Raw genomic sequence first — 25,571 nt, forward strand, 5'->3', positions numbered from 1 at the left:
GTGGTTAGAGGATAGAAAGGAAAAAAGGGGTAGACCTAAATTGATTTGGAGGAGAGTAGTACAACATGACTTAGAAGCATTACACATTTCTGAGGATTTAACCCAAAATCGTTCAAAGTGTAAAAAGCGAATCCATATAGCCGACCCCAAATTTTTGGGATAAAGGCTTAGTTGAGTTGAGTTGAGTTATATATATATTTTTTTTAAATGCAAACCACATTAATGGCCCAGATTAGATTTGGGAAATGGAGAGACTTGAACTCTCAGCTCCTCCTAGAGCAACTGTTTCCGTGAGCTGTCTGTCAAACCTTTCGACAACGCTCCCATTGCATTTTAAAGAGGATTATATAGTGGGATGCCATGTTGCACAAGAAGCTGACAATGGCATTACCCATAATCCTCCTTTCACCATCAGTGAAATAAAAGATGCAACAAAAAGTACATTGTTACCTGAAGTCATAATCTGGATACATGTGACAGAGTGTAAGATAACTCAGTGTCTTTCGGCTGGAATGAGCACAATGGAAAACCAGTCATAGAAATCACAAACAGCTAAACAATCCCCAAACCTGTCTACACAACAAGGCAACCGGTAACCACTTGGATCTGCTTAATAAGTAATCAGCTGGTGAGGATGAGTCCATGTCTGAAGTTTTCCCAAGATAATCAAGGATCTGAGGAGAAAATGATTACCAAAGCCAATCATTTCCGCTCCGCCCCCAACCCTCTCCTCCCCCCCCAACCCCCCACCCCCAAAAAAAAAATTAAAGAACCTAGATATGAGAAATCTTGCAGTTCACCGTCTACAGCATGGAATATAACTCTTGCAAAACAAATGAATCCTAAGCAAGATCATTGTTGCATACATAGCTCAACTCCTGCAGTCGCACAAGACAAAAATGCAAGACACGTGGACACATCCACTAGCGCTCACCATACAAACACAGATGGATAAAGTTTATCCAAAATACCAATGCTTTTAGGACATGTTTGGTTTCCTGTAGAAATGGAATGGCAATAGAAATAGATATCATATAGACATCCTATTTCAGGAATTCTATTCTTGTTTTGTTCTTCAAATAATAAAATAAATTTTGATGGTAACATTAAAAAAAAAATACTTAAAGGTAGATGTTGTTTTCATATTAATTCAAGTTATTCAAATATAAAAATTTTACATTAGATTTGGATTTCTCATATGCTAAGCACAAAAATAGAATAGTATCAAAACTGAGGAAAAAAGAAAGGTAGCTCTATTTAAAGAATAAATCCATAATGGCTCACTAGCAACGACAGCAAAGAAAGTATGCATTACATTATGTTTCCTCGTGCTCCAAACTGATAGAAAGTTTTTTGTCTGTTCCAGAATGTTTACCTTAACAGAACACGAGGGAGGAAAAATCACATTTTTCATCCAAAATAAAATTTCCAAAACTTGATAATTAAGTTGCAAATTGGTAATTGCATGAGTAAGCTTCAAGGCATCCCTTGATTGTACGTTCTCCAAGATTTAAATTGCTTAAGAACTCATTTATGCTGGGGATAATAAACAGAATACAACACAATATATCAAAATCAAATTCAAATGTAATCCCATCTAAGACTAGTCACAGGCTGAGGTTCACAAATCTCCCTGATGGAACATTCACCTAATTATTTAAAAAAAAAAAAAAAAGGCTAATTCCTCTCAAGGGCAATTCGATTGCCAAAGTAGCAATTAAAAAATTACCTTTCAAGGGTACTGTATTCTAATAACTTCATAATGGATTATTTCTCGAACAGATACAACGCCTCTCTTAAAGTCCTGAAAGAAACAAAAATCAAGAAACACATTAATCCAAATATCTCCATTTAACGCTAATTACAGAATTAAAACAAGGAATCATGTTGAACTTCCACATATTGGCAAAACAGGAACAAAAATAAGAAGGAAATGGGTCAATTAGAGCACCTTGTAGACAATTTGAATCGAAGATTTGATAGAAAATGAATAAAATCTCAAAGCCTTCGGGGGATATTGCCTGTTGATCGGAATGAATCCTAAAATCAAATATTCGAGCTGGCGTATCGATTTTAGTTGCGATTGATCATTTCAGAAGTGTAGATTTGGGGACAGAAGGTGATGACCAATGATCGATAGCCCGCCAACCAACAGCAGAAAGCGACACCGCTTTGATATTGGGTTGGGTTTCTTGAAATTGACCAGTTTTCATACAAAAGATTTCTGGGCTTTAAGATAATTATGCAAACCTTTTTTTTTTTAATTGCATCATTGCATTAACAAGGGCTAAAGGATAGAAGTACATCAAGTCCGACAATACCAACAGAAAGGCAATGAAGTTTGAGCCCAACACATACGAGAAATTGAAACTCATAAATCAAACCCCAAGAAGAACGAAGTCGAAACCACCAAGAGCCCTAAAAGCATTGCCGAGTCTTATCGCAGCTGGAGTTGAAGCAGAACACTAGAAGGCCGAAGAAGGAAAGTTTTCTAATCAAATAAGAAACTTGCTTGCAAACCAAAAAACCACCACCTATAAACATTAACCCAACTGGTCGTTGGAATTTAGGACACATCAAACACTATCATAATCGATAGCCACCGAAGGAGGTAAGGGTATAGCTAATGGCCTCTCAGTCTCTTATAGCAACTACCAAATAAGCCTAACTCAACAACCTGAGATGCTCACCACCACACATGCAAATAACCCTTCAAGAGGATGAAGGCCACCAACATCAACAAATGGTGCAGCTCCAACAAACCAAAGCCATTGCACAAATCAATTAAAAACTCTCTCTTTGCTACAAAAGTACTGCAGAAATCAAAACCAACTAAAACTTTATTTACTCCCAAGCCTAGATGGGGGAGAGCGACTCGCACTCTAGGTTGGACGAGCGGCGTCTTTCCCTACCCTAAGGCAGGGGAAATTAATGGATCATTAACATTTGATAACAATTAATTTTATGATTCCATAATTAATTACTATATTGTTCAGTTGAAAGAGAAAATTAAAACAACATAACCAATTGCCTCTCTTTCTTAAGGATTTTTTACTGTACAAGTAAAAATATCATAATAAGATAACATTTATGCAAATTATGAAGGGGTGAGTTATGGTTAACTCATAGAATATGCTAATTAAAATAGTATATGAAGGATAAAAATACTAATTAAAGTAGTGTCTAAGAAAAAAAAATATGAAATATATAGAGATATTATTTTACGTGGCATTTTGAAAATAATATATTATTTTAATTAGTATATGAGAATTAATAGTATTTTTTATCAAAATACTAATAATAATAATATTTTTATATCGTACACACGTTCAAATTCCATATAATAGTTTTGACAACAAAACGTCATCCATAATGGCGTCTTCCCTTACCGGTATACAATATTTAACTTAAATTTATTTAATATTATTAATATAATTAATGTGTAAAATATATTTTTGTTTTAGAGAAAAAATAATAATGCATATAATATTTAAACCATCTTGTTTTATTTTGTAAAATATGTTAATTTTGTATTTTTAAAAATACATTAATTTTATAGATTAAAAATATTAAAGTATAAAATTTTAACCGTATTTATTAACAAAAATATGTAATGTATTTTTTAAAAAATATTTTAGTTTTATAAATTAAAAAAAGAAATTAAAATATAAAATTTTAGCCGGATTTATTAATGAAAATTTATATTATAATTATTTAAAAAAATATTAATTTTATAAATTTAAAAATATTAAATATTGAACGTATAGTAGTATTGTGCAATTTAAATTATTAAAAAATGGTACCAATAAACTAAATTACTGGAGAAACGCTAGCTTAATTAATATCCTAAAGCCACACCCATATATGCAAGCATAAAAGTTTGTATTAATTTGTACACATAAAAAAAATTTTTGAAATTATATTTTCACAAAATATTGGTAATATACAAAAAAAAATAAGAAATTAAATAAAATTTATTGCTTTAATATTCATATAATATAATGTACAAAAAATTAGAAATTAAATAAATTTTTTTCTTTAAAATATTAAAATTTAAGTCATACCAGACAAAAAAAATGGTAAACAAAATTTATTATCCTCAATTAAATTAATTTACATGTGATATTAATTTTTATTCTTATTATAATTATGAATAATTTATTTTGTTGATAGCAAATAATAAATTTAAGTATTAAAAGAAATTAAATTATTATTTATTATGTTTGAGCATCTATAATAACATAAAATTTAGATATTATAATTGATTTTCACTTAGTATCAAATTAAGTTTTTAAAACTTTGTATGAAATTAAATTGCAATCTCTTATAAAATTTATAGTTTTTAATGAAGTGTGGATTGCATCGTGTGTTATATAATCATTAGTTTTAATTACTCTTTTATTTTCAATAAAACTAACTTATTAAAACTAATGACTGTATAACACACGATGCAACTTACACTTTATTAAAAACTATAAATTTTATAAGAAATTGCAATTTGATTTTACACAAATTTTTGATAACTTAATTTGATACTAAGTGAAAATTAATTACAATATCTAAATTTTATATTGTTATAGATGCTCACACATAATAAATAATAATTTAATTTCTTTTAATACTTAAATTTATTATTTGCTATCAACAAAATAAATTATCCATAATTATAATAAGAATAAAAATTAATATCACATGCAAATTAATTTAATTGAGGATAATAAATTTTGTTTACCATTTTTTTTCTCATATAACTTAAATTTTAATATTTTAAAGGAAAAAAATTATTTAATTTCTAATTTTTTTACATTATATTATGTGAATATTAAAGCAGCAAATTTTATTTAATTTCTTATTTTTTTATATTACCAATATTTTGTGAAAATATAATTTCACAATTTTAATTTTTTAATATAATTTCACAATTTTAATTTTTTTACGTGCATAAATTAATATAAATTTTTATATCTGCATATATGGGTGTAGCCTCAGAATGTTAATTAAGCTAAAGTTCTGCATACTCTCCCGTAATTTAGTTTATTGGTACCATTTTCTGATAATTTAAATTGCACAGTACCACTATACGTTCAACATTTAACATTTTTAAATCTATAAAATTAATATTTTTTTAAAATAATTACAATATAAATTTTCATTAATAAATACAGTTAAAATTTTATACTTTTTTTTATTTATAAAACTAACATATTTTTAAAAAAATTACATTATATATTTTCGTTAACAAATACGGTTAAAATTTTATACTTTAATATTTTTAATCTATAAAAGTAATGTATTTTTGAAAATACAAAATTAACATGTTTTAAAAAATAAAATAAGAAATTTCTCAATAGCATGGTTCAAATATTATATACATTATTATTTTTTATCTAAAACAAAACATATTTTATGCATTAATTATATTAATAATATTAAATAAATTTTAGTTAAATGTTATGTAGTGATCAAGGGGGACGCCATTTTGAATGGCGTTTTGGTGCTAAAACTATTGCATGAAATTTGAACATATGTACGATGCAAAAACACTACTATTATTAGCATTTTGCTAAAAAACACTATTAATCCCTAGACGTTAGTTAAATAACGTTTTATTTTTAAGACGCTACTTAAAATAGCGTCTCTGTGTTTTTCATTTTTTTTTTCTCTGAACACTACTTTGATTAGTATTTTTATCCTTCATACACTATTTTAATTAGCGTCTTCTGTAAGATGACCATAACTTACCCTCTTTCCCTAATTTACCTAAATGCCACTCTATTTTAATATTTTTACTTGTACAATACACTTGTACAGTAAAAATTCCCTTTCTTAATAACCAAAGAAACACAATCACAAAGAAAAAGTCCATCAAATTTTAGGATTAACACGAATAGGTCATAATTTATTAATACCAACCAAGCCAAGCCCTGTATTCTAGCTTAAACTCCTCCCCTTCTCTCAAACAATTCTTATTAATAATAATTATCTTCCTATGATTCTTGAATCATTCATTTAAAGAAAATTGAATTTTAACATGCCAAGAAAAATAAATGTCACTTTCCTTAGTGGAGTAATTAGATTAGTTTACACAACCAGAGTGTATAATAATATATTGGGAATTCCTGAGCTCCCACCACACGGCCCGCCATGATATCACATGGCCAACTAACTTATCACACAGCCATGCAACACACTACACAGCTATGCAACACTTCACATAATCATACCGTGTGATCCCTTATAGAACATGGCCAAGCTATGTTATCTGCTGGAACCACAACATCACTAAGCTACATCACGTTTTTATCCTTAAAACTGCAATTTACAATCCCAACTTGCAAAGTCTAAAGAAAGCTTAACTCGTTTATATAACATGAGTATATTCATATTCATCAACACAACTCAACACACATTCTCAATTCACCCATATGGAAACTACTTCTTCTAACTCTCACAATGAAGATCAAATAAAAGTGTAACACTTCAAAATTTTAAATTTTTTTTATTTTGTGAGTAATATTAATATTTTTATTTTATTTAAATTTTAGGAAATTATTTGAAATTTCTCGAATTTTCGAAATCGGGTTTGATTTCCCGAAAATATAAAACTTTGATGATTTTTAAAAATTAATGTAAAGATCACGTGGCAAAACTAAAAATATATTTAGAGTTTAAGAATTTTTCTGAGTTTTCTAGAATTTTTTTAGAATTTTTGGGCCTCGTTTTCGGTCCCAAGGAGAGTAAAAATTTAAAATTTTGTATCTTGAATCGGACCGACCGAATAGAACCGGACTGGATCGGAACAATCGAATCGAACCGGCCTTATTCTTCTTTTCTTCCCTTCCCCCGCGCGTTCCGTCCCTCCTCCTCTCTCTCCCGTTTTCTCTATCCTCCCTCACCCCCAGGCCGCGCCGCCGCCTCCCTACCTCGTCGGCGCACCCCCCAACGCCTCTCAATCGCCGATCGGCCTTCCAAGCGGCCGAAAACGACGCTCGAAGCTCCCTCTGCGAGCGCGTGACGTTTAGGCTTCCCGGCCAAAATTCGGCCAATCCGCCCACCAATTGGGCCGGGTCTTGTATCAAACACCATCTACACCTCGAGAGCTTTCCATAGACACTAAGAACACCAAAATCCATCGAGCGGTTTGTCTAATTTTTGTCCGGAAAGTTTTAGCCCATTTTGATTTTGGGGCTAGATTTCTGGCAAACCGTGAACCCCACGAGAAAACTGAGAGTACCAGAGCGCTTCGTCGAGAGCTTCGCAGAAATATAAATTTCAAAATTTTTCGACACTATTTTTCGAAGGGTCCTACGAAACTTCGCAGTGTTTTTTCGAACATTAAATGAGCTTAGAAAATTCCGTAAAAATTTTATACTAACCCCCGTGTTGTGGGCTTCGTGTAGGTACCTTCAATTTGCGGAAATTCGACAGTTATCCTAGTTTGTGAATTTTCGGCAAGACAGACTGGCTACCGAAAAAGTCTTGGAATTGGATCGGGATTTTGGCTCCCCCACTGTTTTCAGACGCCCCGAGCGCGTTTCCGAGATCGGAATCAGCATAGGCAAACCCGAATCTTGCTTTTTCGTAATTTTCTAGTGCTTAAATGGGATTAAAAATCTATAAAATATTCGTGATAGCTCAAAAAATTATGATTCTTTTTGCATTAGCCTAGTAATATTGCTAAGGGCATCGGGACAAAGTTTTAGAATTTTTAGAGTTTATTTGGATAGTTTTTGCAAAAAGGATCAATTATAAGGACTAAACTGTAATTTTATATATTGTGATCGATGACTGTTTAGATGGGCCAATGAGGGGCTGTGTGATGACATCTTCGCTAGGACTTGGTTCTTCGGGTTAGACACGGCTTGAGTTCTTCGCTAGGACCCCAATTTGATTATTAAGTGAAAGTCGGAGCTGAGTTCTTCGCTGGCACAGGTTGGATTAAGAGAGCTGTATAGGGGATCAGTTCCCATATATGTATTGTTTGACATTATCGGGTGTGTGAGTGCTCCAAATTACCTTTTTACTGTTATGATGTAAAAATATTGCTGATGTTGCATTTCACTCTACAGGGTGCATTAGCTTTAGATAGTTATAGAGATTATGGTTAAAATTGATATTTTACTCTCTGTGTCGAATGCTCACTCCTGTTCATTATTTTTCAGGCTACAGAATGATTTTTGTTGTAGTTAACCTACTTTTCTCCTTCGTAGGTTGTTTATAAATGTTTGTGTAATTTTATTAACTCCTAGAATTTCCGCATGTGTTAGAAATATTTATTTGATTTGGGTCTGTAATATAATTATCATGTTGGACCTGTAAACGTATTATTATATGCATGTTTGATGGACTGGATAAGGGAGCTGAGCTCCCATTTATTTTTATGACATTGAGTATGTAAAGAGTGAGCTGAGCTCCCCAATTGATTATATATTGTGTTTACAGGTTGGGTGAGTCAAAAACTCCCCGTTGAAAGGTCTACTTTATGGCCGGACTCTGTCCGATTGAATTCTTGAAATTGAGCCCAAATGGGTCTTAGAGTTGGGTCGAGGAATAGTTAGCCTTACTACGGGCTTCGGGGGCTTTAGGCTGGCCTAGGTCCTAGTGCCGGTTCGGCCCATAGATTGGGTCGTGACAAAAAGGGAGCTTGAGTGTCTTCAATGGTTAGGGAGATGAGATTGATTTTCACAATTCTCCCCAAAGGAGAAAAATTGAAAGAATGAGAAAGAAATGGCCTAAGCCAAATGAGAAAGAAAGCTTGAGAATAGCCCAAATACCTCATTCCAAATCAACGTGGTATAACAGATTCTGCTTGAACTTGATTATTCATATTGTTGTTTGATTGAATTTGTTTGATTAAATTGTCATTAGGCGGATGAGGCATAGGGAACTGAGTAGGGAAAGTGAGAACAATATCATTTTGTGTAAATGCAATCTTAGGTTTCATACACAAATTGATAAATCAAATTGAATCAATTTAATTCAGTTCAATTTCTTATCTATCTAAGGCTGTAAATGAATTAAATTATTCACAAGCTATTAGAGGTTTAGCTTGACAAAAGCTCAGTAGATATTTTTTAAAGAGCTTGAGACTAAATTTTATGCTCCTCTAATAAAATATTCAATCTCGAGTTTATTAATTTTAAATTTATTAAAATTCATGAATTGACTTATTTGATAAGTTTATGAGTTGGCTTGTAAATGGGCTTGCAAGTTATCTCCATTAACTAAAGTAATTTGTTTTAATTATCTTCAATGATTATTTTGTTTTTAATTTGCTTTTTTTTTTCATCATACTTATCAATTCATTTAATTATTAACAAAGTAAAATTTACTTTAGTAAAAAAAATTATGATAGAAACTCTCTAAGTTTTAACTTGTTATATTAAATCTAATTAAATTTATATAATTTTAAACTTTATAGTCATTGACTTAAAACTCTTTAAAATTATAAATAAGTGGATTTGTTTGCAAATTACTCAAGGTAAACAGCCCAATTTTAAGCTTATGATATTTAATTTATTTTCTAAATGAATCGAGTTAATTTGAAAAAATTTAAACAAATTAAATTTGTGCGCTTAAAACTTGGCTCGGTTGGTTTACAATTTTACCTTTAGTATTTCAATTCGGTTTGATTTTAATTTTGTGACAAAGTTTTTACGATTCTATTGGTTTCAGAACCAAACCGGCGCATGCACTTAACGCAGCGAAAGCACGTGAAAGCACTCGCTCTGCCGGAATTTTGACCCGCACCTTTCCACCTACCCGCCACTGTCACTACCACCATCTTTGCATTGAGCTCAGCCACCTCTAACGCTAGCATCAGATCCCTCATTCGTCTTCTTAAAGTTGATAAAAACTACAAAAGTTTTTCTATTTTCAAAATAAATAGCAAAACAGGACATAAAATTCGATCTCTTTCTTCCTTCCTTTTGCTTAAAATTTAATGCCCATGTCTCAGATGCGTTTGATTCTGATTGTTAATTTGCTTTTGTTGCTGAGCTCTAAAGCGGCGTCGTTTCTTCCGGGATCCCGTTCGATCCTTCGAGAATTAAGCAACGACAACGCCGTGAAGGCAGATTATGCCATCGATTTTAACATCACCAACTTCGATGCAGTTCTTAGAGACACTTCTGCTACTTTTGCCATTGTCGAATTCTTCGCCCGCTGGTTACTTCTCTAACTCTGAAAAGAATAACTATTTGTTATGTGAATTTGTTAAAATATGCTTGACGCTGATTTTTTGTATAAATTTCCCTCTTTTGCTATAGAACTGGAGTTTTTTTTTTTTTTGGTGTAGTAGTGAAACTGTTAGGGAACTCCATGAGTTCATTGAAAAAGATCATGTCGATCATTCTGGTGAATTGGCATGTGGGTGGTAACTAAGACTTGAAATTTATTTGTTTAGTCATTTATTATGTGGATGAAGAATTATTATTTTGTTTTCAACCTTCATGCATTAGTGTTTATTCTCAGTAAAATCGTAGAGAGTGTATATGTTTTTTGGATTCCATGAAGGACTACTGTATGGCTGTACAGGTTTTTTTTTAATAGTCATGATTTTCATAAACCGATCAGCTATTGAACTCTCTCTCAAATTTTTGTGGAGAGGTTTATTCATTAGTTTGATCATCTAGTCTTCAACGCAATGATTGTTTTCACGTCAAATTAAAAAGATTGCAATGAAAAGACCCTTACTTAAAGTTGCCTAGTGCGAGTTGAGTTTGATCGATATTTTGTGCTTATCTCACAATGCGAGTCTGGTGCTCAGTTTGAAATCAGGTAGTTTGACAAAAATTGAAACGCGATGACCCTGGATTTTGAGATTTTTTTTTAGTTTACTCGATATTGTTAGTAGATTATTGTGTGGAAAGTTTCGAAAAAGGAGAAAAATATTTGAAGAGAAATGTGAATTGACGCAATGAATAAAAATTAGATTTTCTCTGTCAATAAAATCTAGTGATTTAATTAATTGCTTCCTTCTTGTTGTTATATGTGTAGCATAGGATGTGTATGGTGGCATGATTGTTCAAAATGTTCATAGATTCTAGGGAAATTTAATTTTATCCCCTGCTTCACCATTCAAACTCACTTCTATCAATTATTTGTTTACATGTTGTAAAAGACCCGTGTCCATCATGAACGCTGCTAACATGGTCTGTTTTTATAAAATCATCATTCCTCATTGTTTTAGAGTTGATAACATATTTGTTGTGAAAATGAGATAAGAACTTTATAGTCATTGAGTTTTTTCTATACTAAAAAGTTGACATATGGTTTGTAAGATGCCATGTGTTATGAGTATGATTCAAACGTAATAGTTCTAGATTTTGCATGGTAGAAAGTCAATAAAATGACAGAAGCTGGCTGTTTGTAAAATATCTTCATTCTGCTCATGAAGTAGGATGCCTCGGTGTATGTGTAATGACCATTATATTTATTTTCTATATGCTACTTGCTACATGTATTGTTGATGCCTTTTTTGTGTCAATATTTGTAATTTATATGACATTATATTCTCTCCGCAATTTCTTTTTCATTTTCATTTTTTTTATCAGGTGCCCTGCTTGCAGAAATTATAAGGTATTACATGGAATATTTTGACTCTAGCATTTCTATGTGTACGTGTGTGTTTCCTTATTGTTTTTGGTCTTCGAGCTTATAACGTGCAGCCCCATTATGAAAAAGTTGCAAGGCTTTTCAATGGACCTGATGCAGTGCATCCTGGTATTGTATTGATGACAAGGGTGGATTGTGCATTGAAGGTATGTAGACTGTCTTCTTGATTTCTTTTCATATATGCTGTGGTGTACTTCTACTCTTTTGTAGTTTTCTCTCTTCTTTTTTATTTTTTCATGGACCAAAAATTTACTAGTTTCTTTGAAAGGTTGAATTGGGTTTTCTAGCTTGATACTGATAGTAAGTTTCCCATTTCCCCGTTGACCTGAAAATAGTTTTGGAAAGTTTTATACCTTTACAGAATCAAATCAAAATAGAAATCGTGAAAGCCCATACGCATATTTAGTTATATGGAATACCTTTCATTTTGAAATACCTAGATATCCATGTTCGATACATAACACACAATGTATAATTCTTGTTCTCTTGTTCCTATGGGATAGTATACTCCTCATCATCAGCAGTATTTTAAATTGACTGCTACCTTATGTGGGAATTTCATCTCTATGTGGAGTAGTGGCTTTGTCAGCATATTATACTGAACTTAGAGCCCATGGTCCAACACATTGTGTTGGCTTAAACTATTCATAAATATGTGTTGTTTGGATTAAAAACTTAAATATTTCAAATTAGAAGTACGAAAATGCCTGGGTCAGTTTGGTTTCTCAGTTTTTAAATGTAAAACCATGATCACTCTGGTTAAGTATTTTTACAACCCAATACCAACCAACAAATTGTTAAATCATTAAACTTGGTTGGTTTGGTTGTCAGATTGAGCGGTTCAGTTGTTTTGGTAAACAGCCATAATGAGGCCTTAGGGCAATTAAATGACCAAAAATATAGTAATATTACTGTGTGTATATATATAACATAATCTTTAATTGTTATAAATTGTTGGCAAAGTGAGTGAGGGGGTTGTAAACTTGTAGTTATTCACATTAGTGCAAGGATTCTAGCAGTTGTCATGCTATTAGCTCTCTATTGATAATTCTTCTTCTAAATTTATATGCTGTTTAATTACGTTAAAACACTTAATTCTATTTGCTTAAAGCATGGCTTAGTGATTTATCCCTTTTGAACTTGTTTGGCAGCACAGATAAATAATGAACTTTGTGATAGATTTTCCGTGACTCATTATCCCATGCTATTCTGGGGTCCACCTGCCAAATTTGTATCTGGTGGTTGGAAACCCAAACAAGAGAAAAGTGTAATTCGTGTAATCGATGATGGACGAACAGCTGAACATTTGCTTAATTGGATCAATAAGCAATTAGGCAGGTATGAGGTATTACTGACCATGTCTTGTTTTGTTGTGATCTTTAAATTGTAATTTACTGCATCTTTAGCTCAAAACTATATTTGATGTTGGACTTTCTTGACATTGTGCTAACAAAACATTGTCACAAGTTCTCAGTTTTGGTGCCCTTTGCCTTTGACATTTGTAAACAGTTCTCATGTTCTTCTGCAGTTTGGTTTTGGTTCACCATTAGCTTACTAACTTTTTCCCCTTTGTTTGGAAAAGATTTGAAATTAGAATCTATCCTCGCTACAGTCAATACCATAACTAATAAGATAATGCCTCAAGGCCATTGATTCATTAATTTCTGATGAACCAAGTTAGGGATTGTTGAAAAAAATCCTCATTCATTTAAAACTTTTTAATGAAGGGTTCTTTTTTTCCATGTATGTTTCTGGTGTGTAAGGATTCTTTTGTTAGTTAACATGTGCGCTTCAGAAGTGGCATGGGATACTCTTTTCTTAAAAAAAAACCTGGATTTGCACCAAGTTAGTCAGCTTCTACACAAAACACCATCTTTTATGTGGCATTCATTCCAAATATTGCACACCTATTTGAAAAGTCAATTGATTTTTGAACATCTGCCATCTTGTTGAGTCAAACTTTACAGGATCTTCTTAACTCAGTTTGAGATTGGTTGGTTTCCCAATGTTTCAAAAGCAGTAAAGTTTGCAATTATACAGCAATAATAAATAAAATCATTAGCATTTGTTTTGTATCCTTGTGATTAGGATACTGGCTCATTAGTAATCCTCTTTTTCAGTAAACAATCATAGTTTATCTACCTGTGGACAAAAATATGATAAATTCTATGAAAGATATATTTTTAATCAACTACCCAAAACAAGCAAATCTGAAGACAGTAAGTTATTTGATATATTGTGTTTCATTTATTAAAAAGTATTTCTAATGTTTTGTGCAATAATATTTGTCTTTTTTTTTTTTTTCCCTTTGTTGTTAGAAGGCGTACTTTGTTCTTGTTGTAGTTTTGTAATGTAAATAATAATCAGAAAAGTTAGAAGTCTGAAAGCTTTTGTTCTTGGCTTTGCATGATTCAGAAGAATGCTATATTTTGGATTCACTTACAATATCTGCTTACCTGTATGCGTACAGTTTTATGATAGCATCAATAAGTTTTAAGCCGGTCAATATCAAACATTTAGATCATACTAAATGAAGAAGTAGTCATCTGGTGTTCCAGTATCTATCCGAAGGAAGACGCACTGCTTCTAGGTTGTTGCTAAATGTAATAATGATGCATTTTCAAGTTTTAAACTGACAAATAAAAATAAAACACTGTGAGAAAGATCTTTTGTTATTTCTTTTCTTTTTTTTTTTTTATAAATGTGCCTATTGTTTTCAGTTATGAAATCTCATTGTTAGTGGTTTATAATGGCAATTTATATTTCATTGATTCTGCAATACTGCATGTTACCTTCAGTCATTATCCTACTTCTGCTTTTTATGATTGTGTACAGCTCATATAATTTGGATGATGAGAAGTTTGAAAATGAGCATCTTCCATCAAATATATCAGACCCTGGAGAGGTTTTCTGTCAGCCTGGCTCAAAATTTTCTTTGTAATTTCAAATAAGAATTGTTTTATCTAATTATAGATGTTAACTTGTTTGGTTCATGATTTATTCAAGATTGCACGTGCTGTCTATGATGTTGAGGAGGCAACGACCATTGCTTTTGAAATTATATTTGAACTCAAGGTAGACATATTCATTTATTATGGTTATGTATTGTGTGTTTGGTTTGGTCATGTGAAGCGTAGACACACGGAAGCTCCAGTTAGACAAGTAGAGCACATTAGGTTAGAGGATAGAAAGAAAAAAAGGGGTAGACTTAAATTGACTTGGAGGAGGGTAGTACAACATGACTTAGAAGCATTACGCATTTCTGAGGATTTAACCCAAAATCGTTTAGAGTGGAGAAAGCGAATCCATATAGCCGACCCCAAATTTTTGGGATAAAGGCTTAGTTGAGTTGAGTTGAGTTGAGTATGTATTGTGTGTTTGCCTGTGAATGTTGTGCATCTTTTGCTTCTTTTTCTACCTATGGTTTATTTGGCTGTTCTGCAGATGATAAGATCAGAAACTCGGGCTTCACTTATTAAATTCCTTCAGCTTTTAGTGGCACATCATCCTTCCAAAAGGCAAAGACAAACTTTTTTTAAATGAAGCTTTGCTATACATATTGTGGTGATTACTTCATTGATTTACTCTAGACCATTGGTATTAGGTGCCGGAAGGGAAGTGCAGAAGTGCTAGTAAACTTTGATGACTTGTGCCCACCAAATGAAAAACAAGAAATTGTTAGCAATGGCAAGAGTGTGCTGGGGCATTTCCAGATTTGTGGGAAGGAAGTTCCTTTGGGATATTGGGTATGTGCTTTTTTTTTTTTCATTTTTTCCTCTATTCTTTCATGTTGGCAGTGCTTTGCTTATAGTTTTGATATGTTGATAAGCTATTGTGATATTGAATTAGTAGATCTAATGAATGAATATAATTCCATTTTCCAGATACTATAATTGCAATTTATTTTTTGAAGCACTTACAGTAATTGATGTTATCACTGTTAATGTCCTTGCAATTTTTTTTTTTTTTTCACTCTGAGGCATGTTTCTTTCTCTCTCTCTCTCACTTTCTCTCTCAACTATCTGTAAAGGAGTGGGACATGAAACATTATACTAGTTTATTCAATTTATAAATTTTGAAGGTAGCTGCTTAATATTTCCAAAACCTTTGATAAATCAGTGATTGAATTCATAGCTTGCCAATGCCAAGTGCCCATTCTTCCATATGATGACAATGCATTGAAGCTTATTTTTATCGAAGTTTCTGATGCTGCTTTCGTAATTTTTTTTTTTCATAACAAAACTGTAATTGTGTTACGATTCATCTGTCCCATTTATTCATCAATCAAATAGAAAATGTATGATTCACCTCAAAAAAAAAAAGAGTACGATTTATATATCTTAAAAAGGATATTTATTTTTATCTATTTTATTTTGGTAGCTAAGATGAAATTTATATCTGCTGTGAATTTATCTATGGCTCTCTATTTGTTTACTTCACCATTCATAAGCACTATTTTCTTGACATACTTTAAAAAAGCTTTGTGTGTTCTTTTTCAGATGTTTTGCCGTGGTAGCAAGAACGATACTAGGGGCTTTAGGTAATGATTTATTTTTTTCATTCATTATTGACTTGCTTGGCACAGCAAGTGCATGCGCAATGACTATATAATTCAGGCATGGCAAGTTGCATTTGTTTCAAGTCTGATCTGGTTTACCAGTTTTTTTGTCATGCCATTTGGAAAGTTCCTTCTAGTCTATTTTTGAGCTCACCAATTAAAGGTGCTTGAAGAGGCTGTATAGAGCTAATAAAGTGATTATATTTGGTCTTGTTCTGCGGTAATCAAGTCCATTATGCCATCACTTGACATGGCACAACAAGGGGGCTGAGTGATCAGTTCAGTTCTGGGAACATTCTTTAATGAACAAAGTTGATTTGCATGACAATGATTGAATGGTAATCTCAATTTGAGATTATTAAAGGTGGTGGCAGCATGGTCAGTGATAAGTAAAAGCCATCATATAGTGACATGGTGGCCTGAGTGCTGTCATGGCTGTGATTGTGATTGTTAGTAGTGGTGTGTAACATCATAGATGCCAATGGTGCCAATCTTTTTGCTTATATTCACAAGCTGTGGTTTCTTTTTCTTGCTTCCATAAGACTAATTCTAAAAATATCAGAGAAAGGGGGGGAGGCTGCTTTTGCCTTTGTTCTTTTCTTGTCAAATTGTAGTCTCACGTGTGCAGTGCATTCTTGTTAGTTTTGGTTTCTAAGATCAAGGGTTGTATTTCTGATACTTGTATAGGTTTACAATAACAATACCATTGCAAATTTTCCCCAAACTTGGCATCTTTAGTAGTCTTTTCTCTCAAGTCTAACCGAAATGCCCCTTATTTTTTTTTAAAAGCCCTACAAGCTTTGCTTGCACTCATCAAGTCATTAATGTTTAATTAAATATCTTATTGATTTGTCTATTTATATGCAGTTGTGGATTATGGGTTCTTGTGCATTCATTGTCTGTAAGAATTGAGGATGCAGAGAGCCAGTTTGCCTTCACTGCTGTATGTGATTTTATCCACAATTTTTTTATTTGTGAGGAGTGTCGCCAACATTTCTATCATATGTGTTCAAGGTAAAAGCAAGAGATTAAGAGTTCAGTTTTAAGCCCTCCAAGCTTCTTTCAGCTAACTGTGGTCTGTGGGTTCTAAATACAGCGTCAGAAGTCCTTTCAACACATCTCGTGACTTTGCCCTTTGGTTGTGGAATGCACATAATATGGTAAATGAGAGATTAATGAAGGAAGAAGCATCTCTTGGAACTGGTGACCCTAAGTTCCCAAAGATTATTTGGCCTCCAAAGCAGCTATGCTCTTCGTGTTATCTCTCTCATGGCCGGAGAAATGATGGAACCAATCAGATTGATTGGGATATGGACGAGGTATACAAGTTCTTAACTAATTATTATGGAAAAGCACTTGCATCTCTGTACAAGGACAAGGATCTTCTTGGGAGTGAAGCGATTGACGGGACTATTGAAGATTTGGTGGCCTCAACAAATGCAGTAGTTGTGCCAGTAGGGGCTGCATTGGCAATTGCTCTTGCTAGCTGTGCATTTGGAGCACTTGCTTGTTATTGGCGTTCACAACAGAAGAGTCAGAAGTATTACCACCAACTACACTCTTTAAAGAACATATGATATTTAGGAGGGCAGTGCGCTTTTTCAAAAATTATAATGAGTTATAACAGAAAAAGGAAAGAAAAAAGAAAGAGAGAGAAAAAAGAGATTTTAATAGTTAAGGTAAATTTTTTTTCTTATTTGCCGAGGAGGAAGCCGGAAGTCAGATAGTTAGAAGGACCAAACCATACACAGCCATTAAGCTGCTTAGTCGAGTGAAATCAGGCTCTGATAGGAATCCAGATTACATAATCACTGACCTGCTTTGAGGTCCTCTTCTGTACCCTCTTTTCAAAATTTTCCTTCTCAACATATGCTTTGGATTGTATAGATTAATGTCATATTTGTAATTTTGGAAAAGAATTTTTCTTGCCCTTTTCATTTTGTATACTTCTTATATATCTTCTGTGCACTGCATGGATCCAATTTTTGTATGTATTTATTAATAGAATGCTTGCCTATAGTTCTATTTTAAGAGTGTTGCTGCTATTTAATTTGCTTCATCCAACCGGATTTGAAGCTTCAGTGGTGGGAGACGCTCAGTTTAAAAAATCATCACATATTGGTTCAGTTTGCTCATGCCTTTACAATCTGCTGGTATTGCAAGATTCATTGTTTGGAGAAAGATCAATTTCAAATTTGATCAGAAAAAGATGCTGACGATGTCTGTATGATCTTTGACAAATGGATTGTTTTATTCAGTTTCTCTTCATATAGATCTTGGCTTTATTTATGATTTTCTGGTAAGCTTTTAAACATTAATCGCCATGATTCTCTCTCCATAAATGCATCGGGTAGCTTCTCTTTTACCTCTTTAAGTCTTTTCGCAAAAAAGATGATCCTCTCGTGTTGATTTCTCTCGGCATCCCAAGATTGCACTGTCATTTCTGGTGCACTTACTTGCAATAAACAGATCATCATACTTCTTCTGTAAAGCATGAGAAACATCTGCCATTTTCTTTAGCTCTGAAAACCGGGTTTCCTTTTCTTCTTCCAAAATTTGCTGCCCTTAGTAGTTATACATTCTTTCACTGAGCGAACTACAACAGTTTTGAATTTAACCTAGTAACCCCTCATATTTATTTGTGGTTGTAGGTATCTGTTTTGCTCGGTTTCACAGGCCACTTTTTATTTCTTCTCAATCTCTAATAACGTGTTTGGCAGACAATAATGAAAGATAAATTATTGGATATGAGTTGGAATCATTTTGCAACATATTGCTAGTACTGCACTACTAGTAACTGGCAAAACTATGCATGGCAGAGCCGCTATAGCAGAGGCCTTTCTGCATGTATAGACGGTTCTAATCTTAGCGAGAAAAAACGGTAAATATAATAAAAAGAACTTCTTTGAGCGGCAAGTGTTCTTGCAACCATGGCAAAGAAGCTGTAACACTTGTAAAGAACTGGATATTTTCTATAGAAACAGAAATTTTCTACATTTAAATCGTTTCCCTTTATTGTTTTTCTTGTGTAGGTTTCCACCTTTAGAATCTGGGTTGCCTTGGTTACATTTAGCAAACAAGAACCCACAAATAAAAAAATGCAGTTATTTTCCCATTTTAATGAAATGCAGTTATTTTCCCATTTTAATGAAATGCAGTTATTTTCCCATTTTAATGAACATCAATAACAAGACAATGCAAGTAAAATCACATGAGAAGAAGACATTTCCAATAATTTGCATATCCTTACCACTAAAATTAATACAGATGGATATGCACATAGCAGCAGATATTGGTGTATTTTCATGGCTGATGGCTTGCCTTGTAATTTTCTTTGCATAAATTTTGTATATACAATGGGATATTTTCCTGTAAAAAGTATCTTAAGATGATATCCCATATAGAAAATGCACATCCAATAACCTACATCAAAGTTGACGCTTCCTAAAATTTCCAAGGTAATTGCTGCCTCTCATCTGAGAGCTGCTTGAGAAGCTGTAATCCAATTAAACTTTGGCCAGTGAGAGAATCACCATGGAAGTTTAGTGAGAGAATCACCATAGAAGTTTTACTTCGTGTCTTTCTTCTGACATCTGAAAATTAAGCCATCTTCATATGCCTTCAAACTCAAGATTGACTTAGCAAATGGCAGATGCTGCTGATGCCAATGTTTTATTGCGGAATTACTTTGATTTGGCATGCACAAACTAAGGAACATCGCCCATATGTGGCTGTGCCTGTAGGGTTGAATGCTCAGCTTCTTCATCATCAGATGTGGTAAAAGACAAACTTGGGGGCTCCTAAAGGCCAACAATGAAACACATAAATAAGCAAAGCATAATCATTGATTAGTGCAATATATCTTAACTATAGGAACGATGTAGAATCTCATATTTTGTCCAGAATTTACTTGTTGATGGTGGCGATGCTGGAGAGCAGTTACTGCTCTCATGATAACATATATTGGAAGAACAATCCCAGCAATTCGTAGAAATAACAACTGTCATAAAACGTAAAGATAAATAAATGTATTTATCCTCATGAAACCCTCTGAAAAGAAGTAGTGATATATATTCTCTTACCATAAGCAATGGGAAGGAAATTTCATTGGTATTAAGGATGACAGGAAGAGTATGCCTTAGAATCAAAAGAACCATAAACTGCAAAATTCACAATCAACAAATAAGAATATTGTGAGCACTTTGCAGGATGCAAGTAATAGATATATAGGCTTCTGAACCGTTCATTATTCACCATAATAGAACTAATTCTGTTCACACAAATCAAGGTCAAGTCCAAATTAAAATTTTAAACATGTAAGTCTATAAATAATGGTTGTATTTCCCATCATCTTACATATAAAGCACAATCTAGTGTTGCCTTAGAACTAACATAGATAAGAAGGAAAAGAGAGAGAGGAAGTAGAAGACCAAACGAGAAGTATTCTAGATAGAGATTGGCTAAATTTGGCAGGGAGGGGGGGAGAGAGAGAGAGAGATATAGAGAGAGATTTACAGCTACAGCAACTGAGCGACAGCAGATTGAGTTTCTTGTTGAAGCTGAATCCTCTTCATACTCAGGATTAAGGAAATTACGGTCAGTTGACACCATTGCTATAAAGCGGGGACCATGCAAGTCTCTTCCTGAATTCTCCCAATTTCCCCTGAAAAAAACAGTAAAGCACGTTGTTGAAGTTCCAATGAAATAAAAAATATTTAGTCACAGATTATAGGCAGCTGAACAAAATTACCTGAGGTTCACTGGAATACGTCCAATTTGAAACAGAGGTGGGGGAGCTGTGTAACCAGGTGTGAATTGCTGAAAATAAACCAATTTACTATCAAGAAGTAGCTACAGTTCAATTTGACATTGACAAAGACTAAGAAATTATAAAAAGTAGAAAGATCTCCCAAAGGCTAATAATAATAACTAAACAGAAAGTTAAAATCCGAACAAATAAAGCCCACCTGATGGCATATCTCACATATGGTGTTACCCTTCTCATTACACCACCTCTGAACACATCTGCGGTGAGCATACTGCACATGTGAAGAGTCAGTATGATTGTCTAACAAAGGTTGTAGAAGCAACGTGGTTAAATCAACACCTTCAGGATTGAGCCAGAAACATGTGTACACCTTAGCTATAGACAATTTACAGAACTGCAAAGAAATAAGTAGGATATCCTTGCTGTTGGGCTGGAATGTGCAAGCAATTTTTGATTATCAAGTAGCCTTTGTTGCAGTATCACTGCATCAAATGCTATGCAACAAGAAGCCTATGTGCTTAATATAACATGTAGAAGTCCACTTTCCATCTTGAAAACTGACATGATATTATCAAATCCTTTTCTGTTTGGAACACAATGATTCAGTGCAAATTACCACAGTATAATAGAGGAAGCAAAATCCTTAAGCTCACCAAGATTTGAATAATGAAATGGTTATATGAATGAAACTATTTGCAGTGACAGATCTAATGTTTCAAATTACACGAGGAAAAATAATTTGGTTTTGGCCATTGAAGGAAGGAAGGAAGGAAGGAATAAGGCCGCCATCAAGACAATAATAATCTCACCTTTCAAAACAAATTATTGTTCTTCCTTCAAACATTAAAAACAATTATAAAAATAACAGTAAAGTCAAATGTCAAACTCAGTGATTGATTGAAAACGAAATTTTTTAAACCCCAAATTGGTAAAATAGCCAAAAGAAAATCTAATTTGGCAATTAACTTGACAGTCAAATCAGTTAAACGGAAAGAGACATGGACCAATATTGTCGAATAATTCATAAAAAAAAAATATTGCATATAAAATGGAAAATGTTCTTTTAAGCTCAAAACAAATATACATTTCCAAAGCTTGAAACTATATGAGCAAATAAAAGCCTTACTAACCTTCAGGCTCCCACAACAAGAGCAAGGTGTCTCCATATTGGAATCTTCATCCTCGTCCTGGCATATCCTGCACTCCACCATTTTCATGGGAGTAGACACATCTCCAAAATCCACTTTCTGGGAAGATATAACAATTTTTGTTTCATCTACTGCGGATGCTGTTGCCTGCATCAAGGGGTTTCTGCTCTCAATTGCAGCTTCCAATGTAGATTCCGTTAGCAATCGATCCACCAACAAGACAAAATGATCCCCCGTCATCAAATTCAAAGAGAGCCAATAATCAATTTGACTATCTCCAATTAGAATTCCAATAAATCCAGGCCAGACACCGAGCCTTTGTTCTTTCACAAGAGCACCTGAAAACCAAAACAGCGTACAGTGAATTTTGTTGGGGAACCAAAACTCACTGCATCAAGCGGTTTCTGCTCTCACTGAGACTGCCTAAAAAATACACAAGACGCCCAACAATCACAAGAAATGGCAAAGACCCAATTAAGAAAAACACATAAAGCAGTGAAAATGCATAGAAACAAGAAAAAAACAAGAGTACCCAGAAAGGACAAAAAAAAAAAACGAAATGGAAGAAACCCAGATTCAAAAAGAGAGACCTTTCCACAATCAAGGAGTAAAAAGAGAATAAGCATCAAAACAAGAAAAGGGATATAACGAAAAGAAAGGAGTAGAAACTTACAATGAAGGATTGGAATTTTCTTGAAGCTAAGAAAAGCTCTGTCTTTTCTTTATCTCTGTTTTGGGATGAAGCAAGAGATTGAGTGAAGGAACTCAATTAACAAGCCAAAAACTTGGCATAAGCCATTTATCCATACAAGTTTCTTTCTTTTATTCGTTTCTGATAAGCTTATAGCTTAGAAAAACATATCCTCACTTTTCTCGCTGGGTGTGTGTATTGGATGCGAATGCTATATATACATATGGGACTAAAGAAAGAAAGCAGATGAGAGAGACAGCTTTTGTTTTGTGTAAGACTTTAAGACAGAGAGAAGAGAGAGAGAGAGAGAAAGAGAGAGAGAGAGAGACAGAGAAGAAAAAGTAAGAGAGATTCAAGCGGCAAAACCCAACCGCTATGATTCCACCATTTACTTGGCCGTTTACACGCCCACGACATATTCAAATTTTCGTCTTCTTTCTCCATTTTTTCTCCTTATTTATTTATTTTTATTTTTAAAATATTCTAAATTTGAGTCCTTAACGTTTTACCTCATTAAAAAAACAATATCAATATATATATATATATAGAGTTTTAATATAATTTTCTTATTTTGTGTATTTAATCAATATAATTAACATAATAAATAAAAAAAATTAAAATTCAATTACATCCTATAAGTTCAATTTAGCTATTCTTAATTTTTTATTTAATTTTCATTAAAAATTTTAATTTAAACTTAAATTAGCACAAAAATTAAAAAATTGAGATTCTTAATTTTTAAATATAAATTAAGAAATTAAAATATTTACCCTTAAAATTAAAAAAATAAATTGTAGCCTATAATTTTAATTTTTAAACTAAATTAAATTTAAATTAAAAATTTTAATCTAAAAAAAAATTAAAAATTAATTAAATTAAACTTTCCCGATACAATATAAAAGTTAAATTTAACATTTTACCCAAAAAAAATCCTAATTTGTAGCTCTGTTTCCTGTTTATTTATGATAAACATATGATATAATAATTAATACTAATGATGAAAGATTTAATTCTTCATATATACTAACCTCTCCATTTAAAAAATAAATAAATATAAAAAAAGAAAATATTTTAATTTTTTTAATAATTAATTCTAACTGAAATTTATAGCTCTACACATATTTAATGTTATTAAATTAAAATTCATTGTTGGAGAATTTTGCATAATAATTTATTATAGAATATAAGATTTAGATTTTTTTTTAATAAAAACTTATTGAGATGTAAATTTACAATTATTTACATTATTTACATCTTACCATTGTTCTAAACATGTCAATCCTTCTATTATTAAAAAAAATATTTTTAACTAATTTTAAATTACAATGAGAAAATAAAAATATGGATCACAATATTGAATTCATCAAAATTCTTGGGCTATAATTTTCTTTTCCTCTTTCATTAATCATTAAGATAGACTTTATAGACTATACAGATAGAAAATAGCTTTCAACTTTGATTATTTGCTCAGAATTTCACTAATCCACTATTCTATTTATAGTGTTTATTTTTATTTTATTTACTTCTGATTGAGACATTATTAACCAAGATGGGCAATTCCAATTTCGACTAAATTATTTAAAAAAAAAAGGAAAATTATGATTGAATTTAAAACTAAATTATTTTTGAAGTTATAGAAATATAATTTCTTATATATAAATACCCTTATTGGAATTATATATTCTTATAAAATTAATTCCTTAATGAGCTGACAAAAGTCCAATTTATAGGCCCTCTTCGGTCTCCAAATTGGACCTTTGGCATTGTTGACCCTCCAGAAGTTATGTTATCCATCTCCAATATTGTTGACATATGGATCTTTGTTAGTTAGTTGAGTAGCTCCAACTGTTTATCCTTTATGATTTCTTTATTTTTCTTTTTTTTTTATAGGTCTAATTATATATATTAAAAAATCCATTCATTTGCTTTAATTTAATATTTGACAGTTTAAATCAAAGAGAAAATTTTTATTATAAGTCTAATTATAATAACTATTGAAACATTTTCATGTTTTGATGATTTAATTTCAAATTTATAGAAAATTACTTAAATTTTGAATTCAATTTAGAGGAAATGTGTTCACTCTAATGTGCTAAATTACTGTTAAATTATATAGTAAAATGGTAATATCATGTTAGCATATCACTTAAAATTAATAATAATAATAATAATAATTACCTGTGATTACAATTTTTACATAATCCCATCTATCCTCTCTCTTTTCCGTGCTTCCCTCAACTGCATTACTTCCTTTCTTCCCCACCACCATTTCTCTTGGTTTTTCCTCTACAGCCTCCGCGATACCTCCTCCAAGAGCAACCAATCCTTCGCCTTCGACCCCTCTTCCGACTCTTGGTTTCATCTCCCTTCCTTTCGATTCTCTTCCCTTGACTTCATTGGCTAAAATAGGTTCTAATTTTCCACCATTGGATATCCACCCCTTCCCTACCTTTAGTACTCTCTAACTCAACAAACCAAGACCTGAAAGAGCCCTAAAATTCACCAAATCCCTCTAACATTCAGAAATAACGAAAGCTGATAGAAAAAAAGTGAATCGCTCAAGTGAAGAAATAAGATAAACAAAAAAAAAAAAATCTAATCTCCTTGTCAAATCCCTAATAATTCCATATCAAATCTTCAATTCTAGTTTAATATCTCAATCCAATTATAATTAGAGTTACGTTCTAAAATATTTATAAAAAAAGTCTCAAAACGTTAACAGAAACAAAAAAATATCATGGCACGAAACGTTACCATAACTATTTCACTCTTCAATTACAAATCCCATTC

General features: G+C 32.4%; 2 protein-coding genes and 1 long non-coding RNA gene across 7 annotated transcripts; 1 reads left to right on the plus strand and 2 right to left on the minus strand.

Moving 5' to 3' along the window:
• Positions 1-762: 762 nt before the first annotated feature.
• On the minus strand, positions 763-2,955 carry LOC110644996 (uncharacterized). 2 transcript variants are annotated; one of them, XR_009145609.1, is made up of 3 exons: positions 1,952-2,941; positions 1,316-1,804; positions 763-998 (listed from the first exon to the last, which is right to left on the minus strand). It is a non-coding gene; the product is annotated as an uncharacterized LOC110644996 (long non-coding RNA). The 2 variants fall into 2 exon arrangements; XR_002492920.2 differs by lacking the exon at positions 763-998 and having other exon boundaries at positions 1,119-1,804; positions 1,952-2,955.
• A 6,775-nt stretch (positions 2,956-9,730) lies between these two features.
• Positions 9,731-18,129, plus strand: LOC110644989 (sulfhydryl oxidase 2). The gene is made up of 11 exons (XM_021797975.2): positions 9,731-10,167; positions 11,556-11,580; positions 11,670-11,762; positions 12,773-12,954; positions 14,452-14,521; positions 14,623-14,691; positions 15,061-15,134; positions 15,221-15,362; positions 16,116-16,156; positions 17,042-17,188; positions 17,271-18,129. Exons 1-11 carry the CDS (start codon positions 9,944-9,946, stop codon positions 17,749-17,751), a joined length of 1,548 nt encoding a protein of 515 aa, XP_021653667.2. The 5' UTR covers positions 9,731-9,943; the 3' UTR covers positions 17,752-18,129.
• Positions 18,130-19,466: 1,337 nt separating this feature from the next.
• On the minus strand, positions 19,467-23,156 carry LOC110644984 (uncharacterized). Of its 4 annotated transcripts, none has more exons than XM_021797967.2 (8): positions 22,764-23,136; positions 22,073-22,513; positions 21,142-21,336; positions 20,925-20,992; positions 20,690-20,837; positions 20,257-20,334; positions 20,085-20,174; positions 19,467-19,974 (listed from the first exon to the last, which is right to left on the minus strand). In XM_021797967.2, the coding sequence occupies exons 2-8, from the start codon at positions 22,328-22,330 to the stop codon at positions 19,882-19,884; spliced, it is 930 nt and encodes a 309-aa protein (XP_021653659.1). In that variant the 5' UTR covers positions 22,331-22,513; positions 22,764-23,136; the 3' UTR covers positions 19,467-19,881. The 4 variants fall into 4 exon arrangements, with proteins under 4 accessions (XP_021653659.1, XP_021653660.1, XP_021653661.1 ...); XM_021797968.2 differs by having other exon boundaries at positions 22,073-22,428; positions 22,764-23,134; XM_021797969.2 differs by having other exon boundaries at positions 21,142-21,213; positions 22,764-23,122.
• Between the last annotated feature and the right edge of the window lie 2,415 nt (positions 23,157-25,571).

Source organism: Hevea brasiliensis, chromosome 17, assembly GCF_030052815.1.
Source record: "Hevea brasiliensis isolate MT/VB/25A 57/8 chromosome 17, ASM3005281v1, whole genome shotgun sequence".
NCBI lineage: Eukaryota > Viridiplantae > Streptophyta > Magnoliopsida > Malpighiales > Euphorbiaceae > Hevea > Hevea brasiliensis.

What these genes read in the sequence shown, in the direction of transcription:
- LOC110644984 (XM_021797967.2), bottom strand. Translation starts at nt 22,330, where the DNA reads ATGACGGGGGATCATTTTGTCTTGTTGGTGGATCGATTGCTAACGGAA. An exon ending in TATGTGAGATATGCCATCAG is followed by an intron (nt 20,993 to 21,141) that starts GTGGGCTTTATT and finishes GTTTATTTTCAG; the next exon opens with CAATTCACACCTGGTTACAC. An exon ending in AGCATCGCCACCATCAACAA is followed by an intron (nt 19,975 to 20,084) that starts GTAAATTCTGGA and finishes GTTGGCCTTTAG; the next exon opens with GAGCCCCCAAGTTTGTCTTT.
- LOC110644989 (XM_021797975.2), top strand. Translation starts at nt 9,944, where the DNA reads ATGCCCATGTCTCAGATGCGTTTGATTCTGATTGTTAATTTGCTTTTG. An exon ending in AAATTATATTTGAACTCAAG is followed by an intron (nt 14,692 to 15,060) that starts GTAGACATATTC and finishes GCTGTTCTGCAG; the next exon opens with ATGATAAGATCAGAAACTCG. An exon ending in AACGATACTAGGGGCTTTAG is followed by an intron (nt 16,157 to 17,041) that starts GTAATGATTTAT and finishes ATTTATATGCAG; the next exon opens with TTGTGGATTATGGGTTCTTG.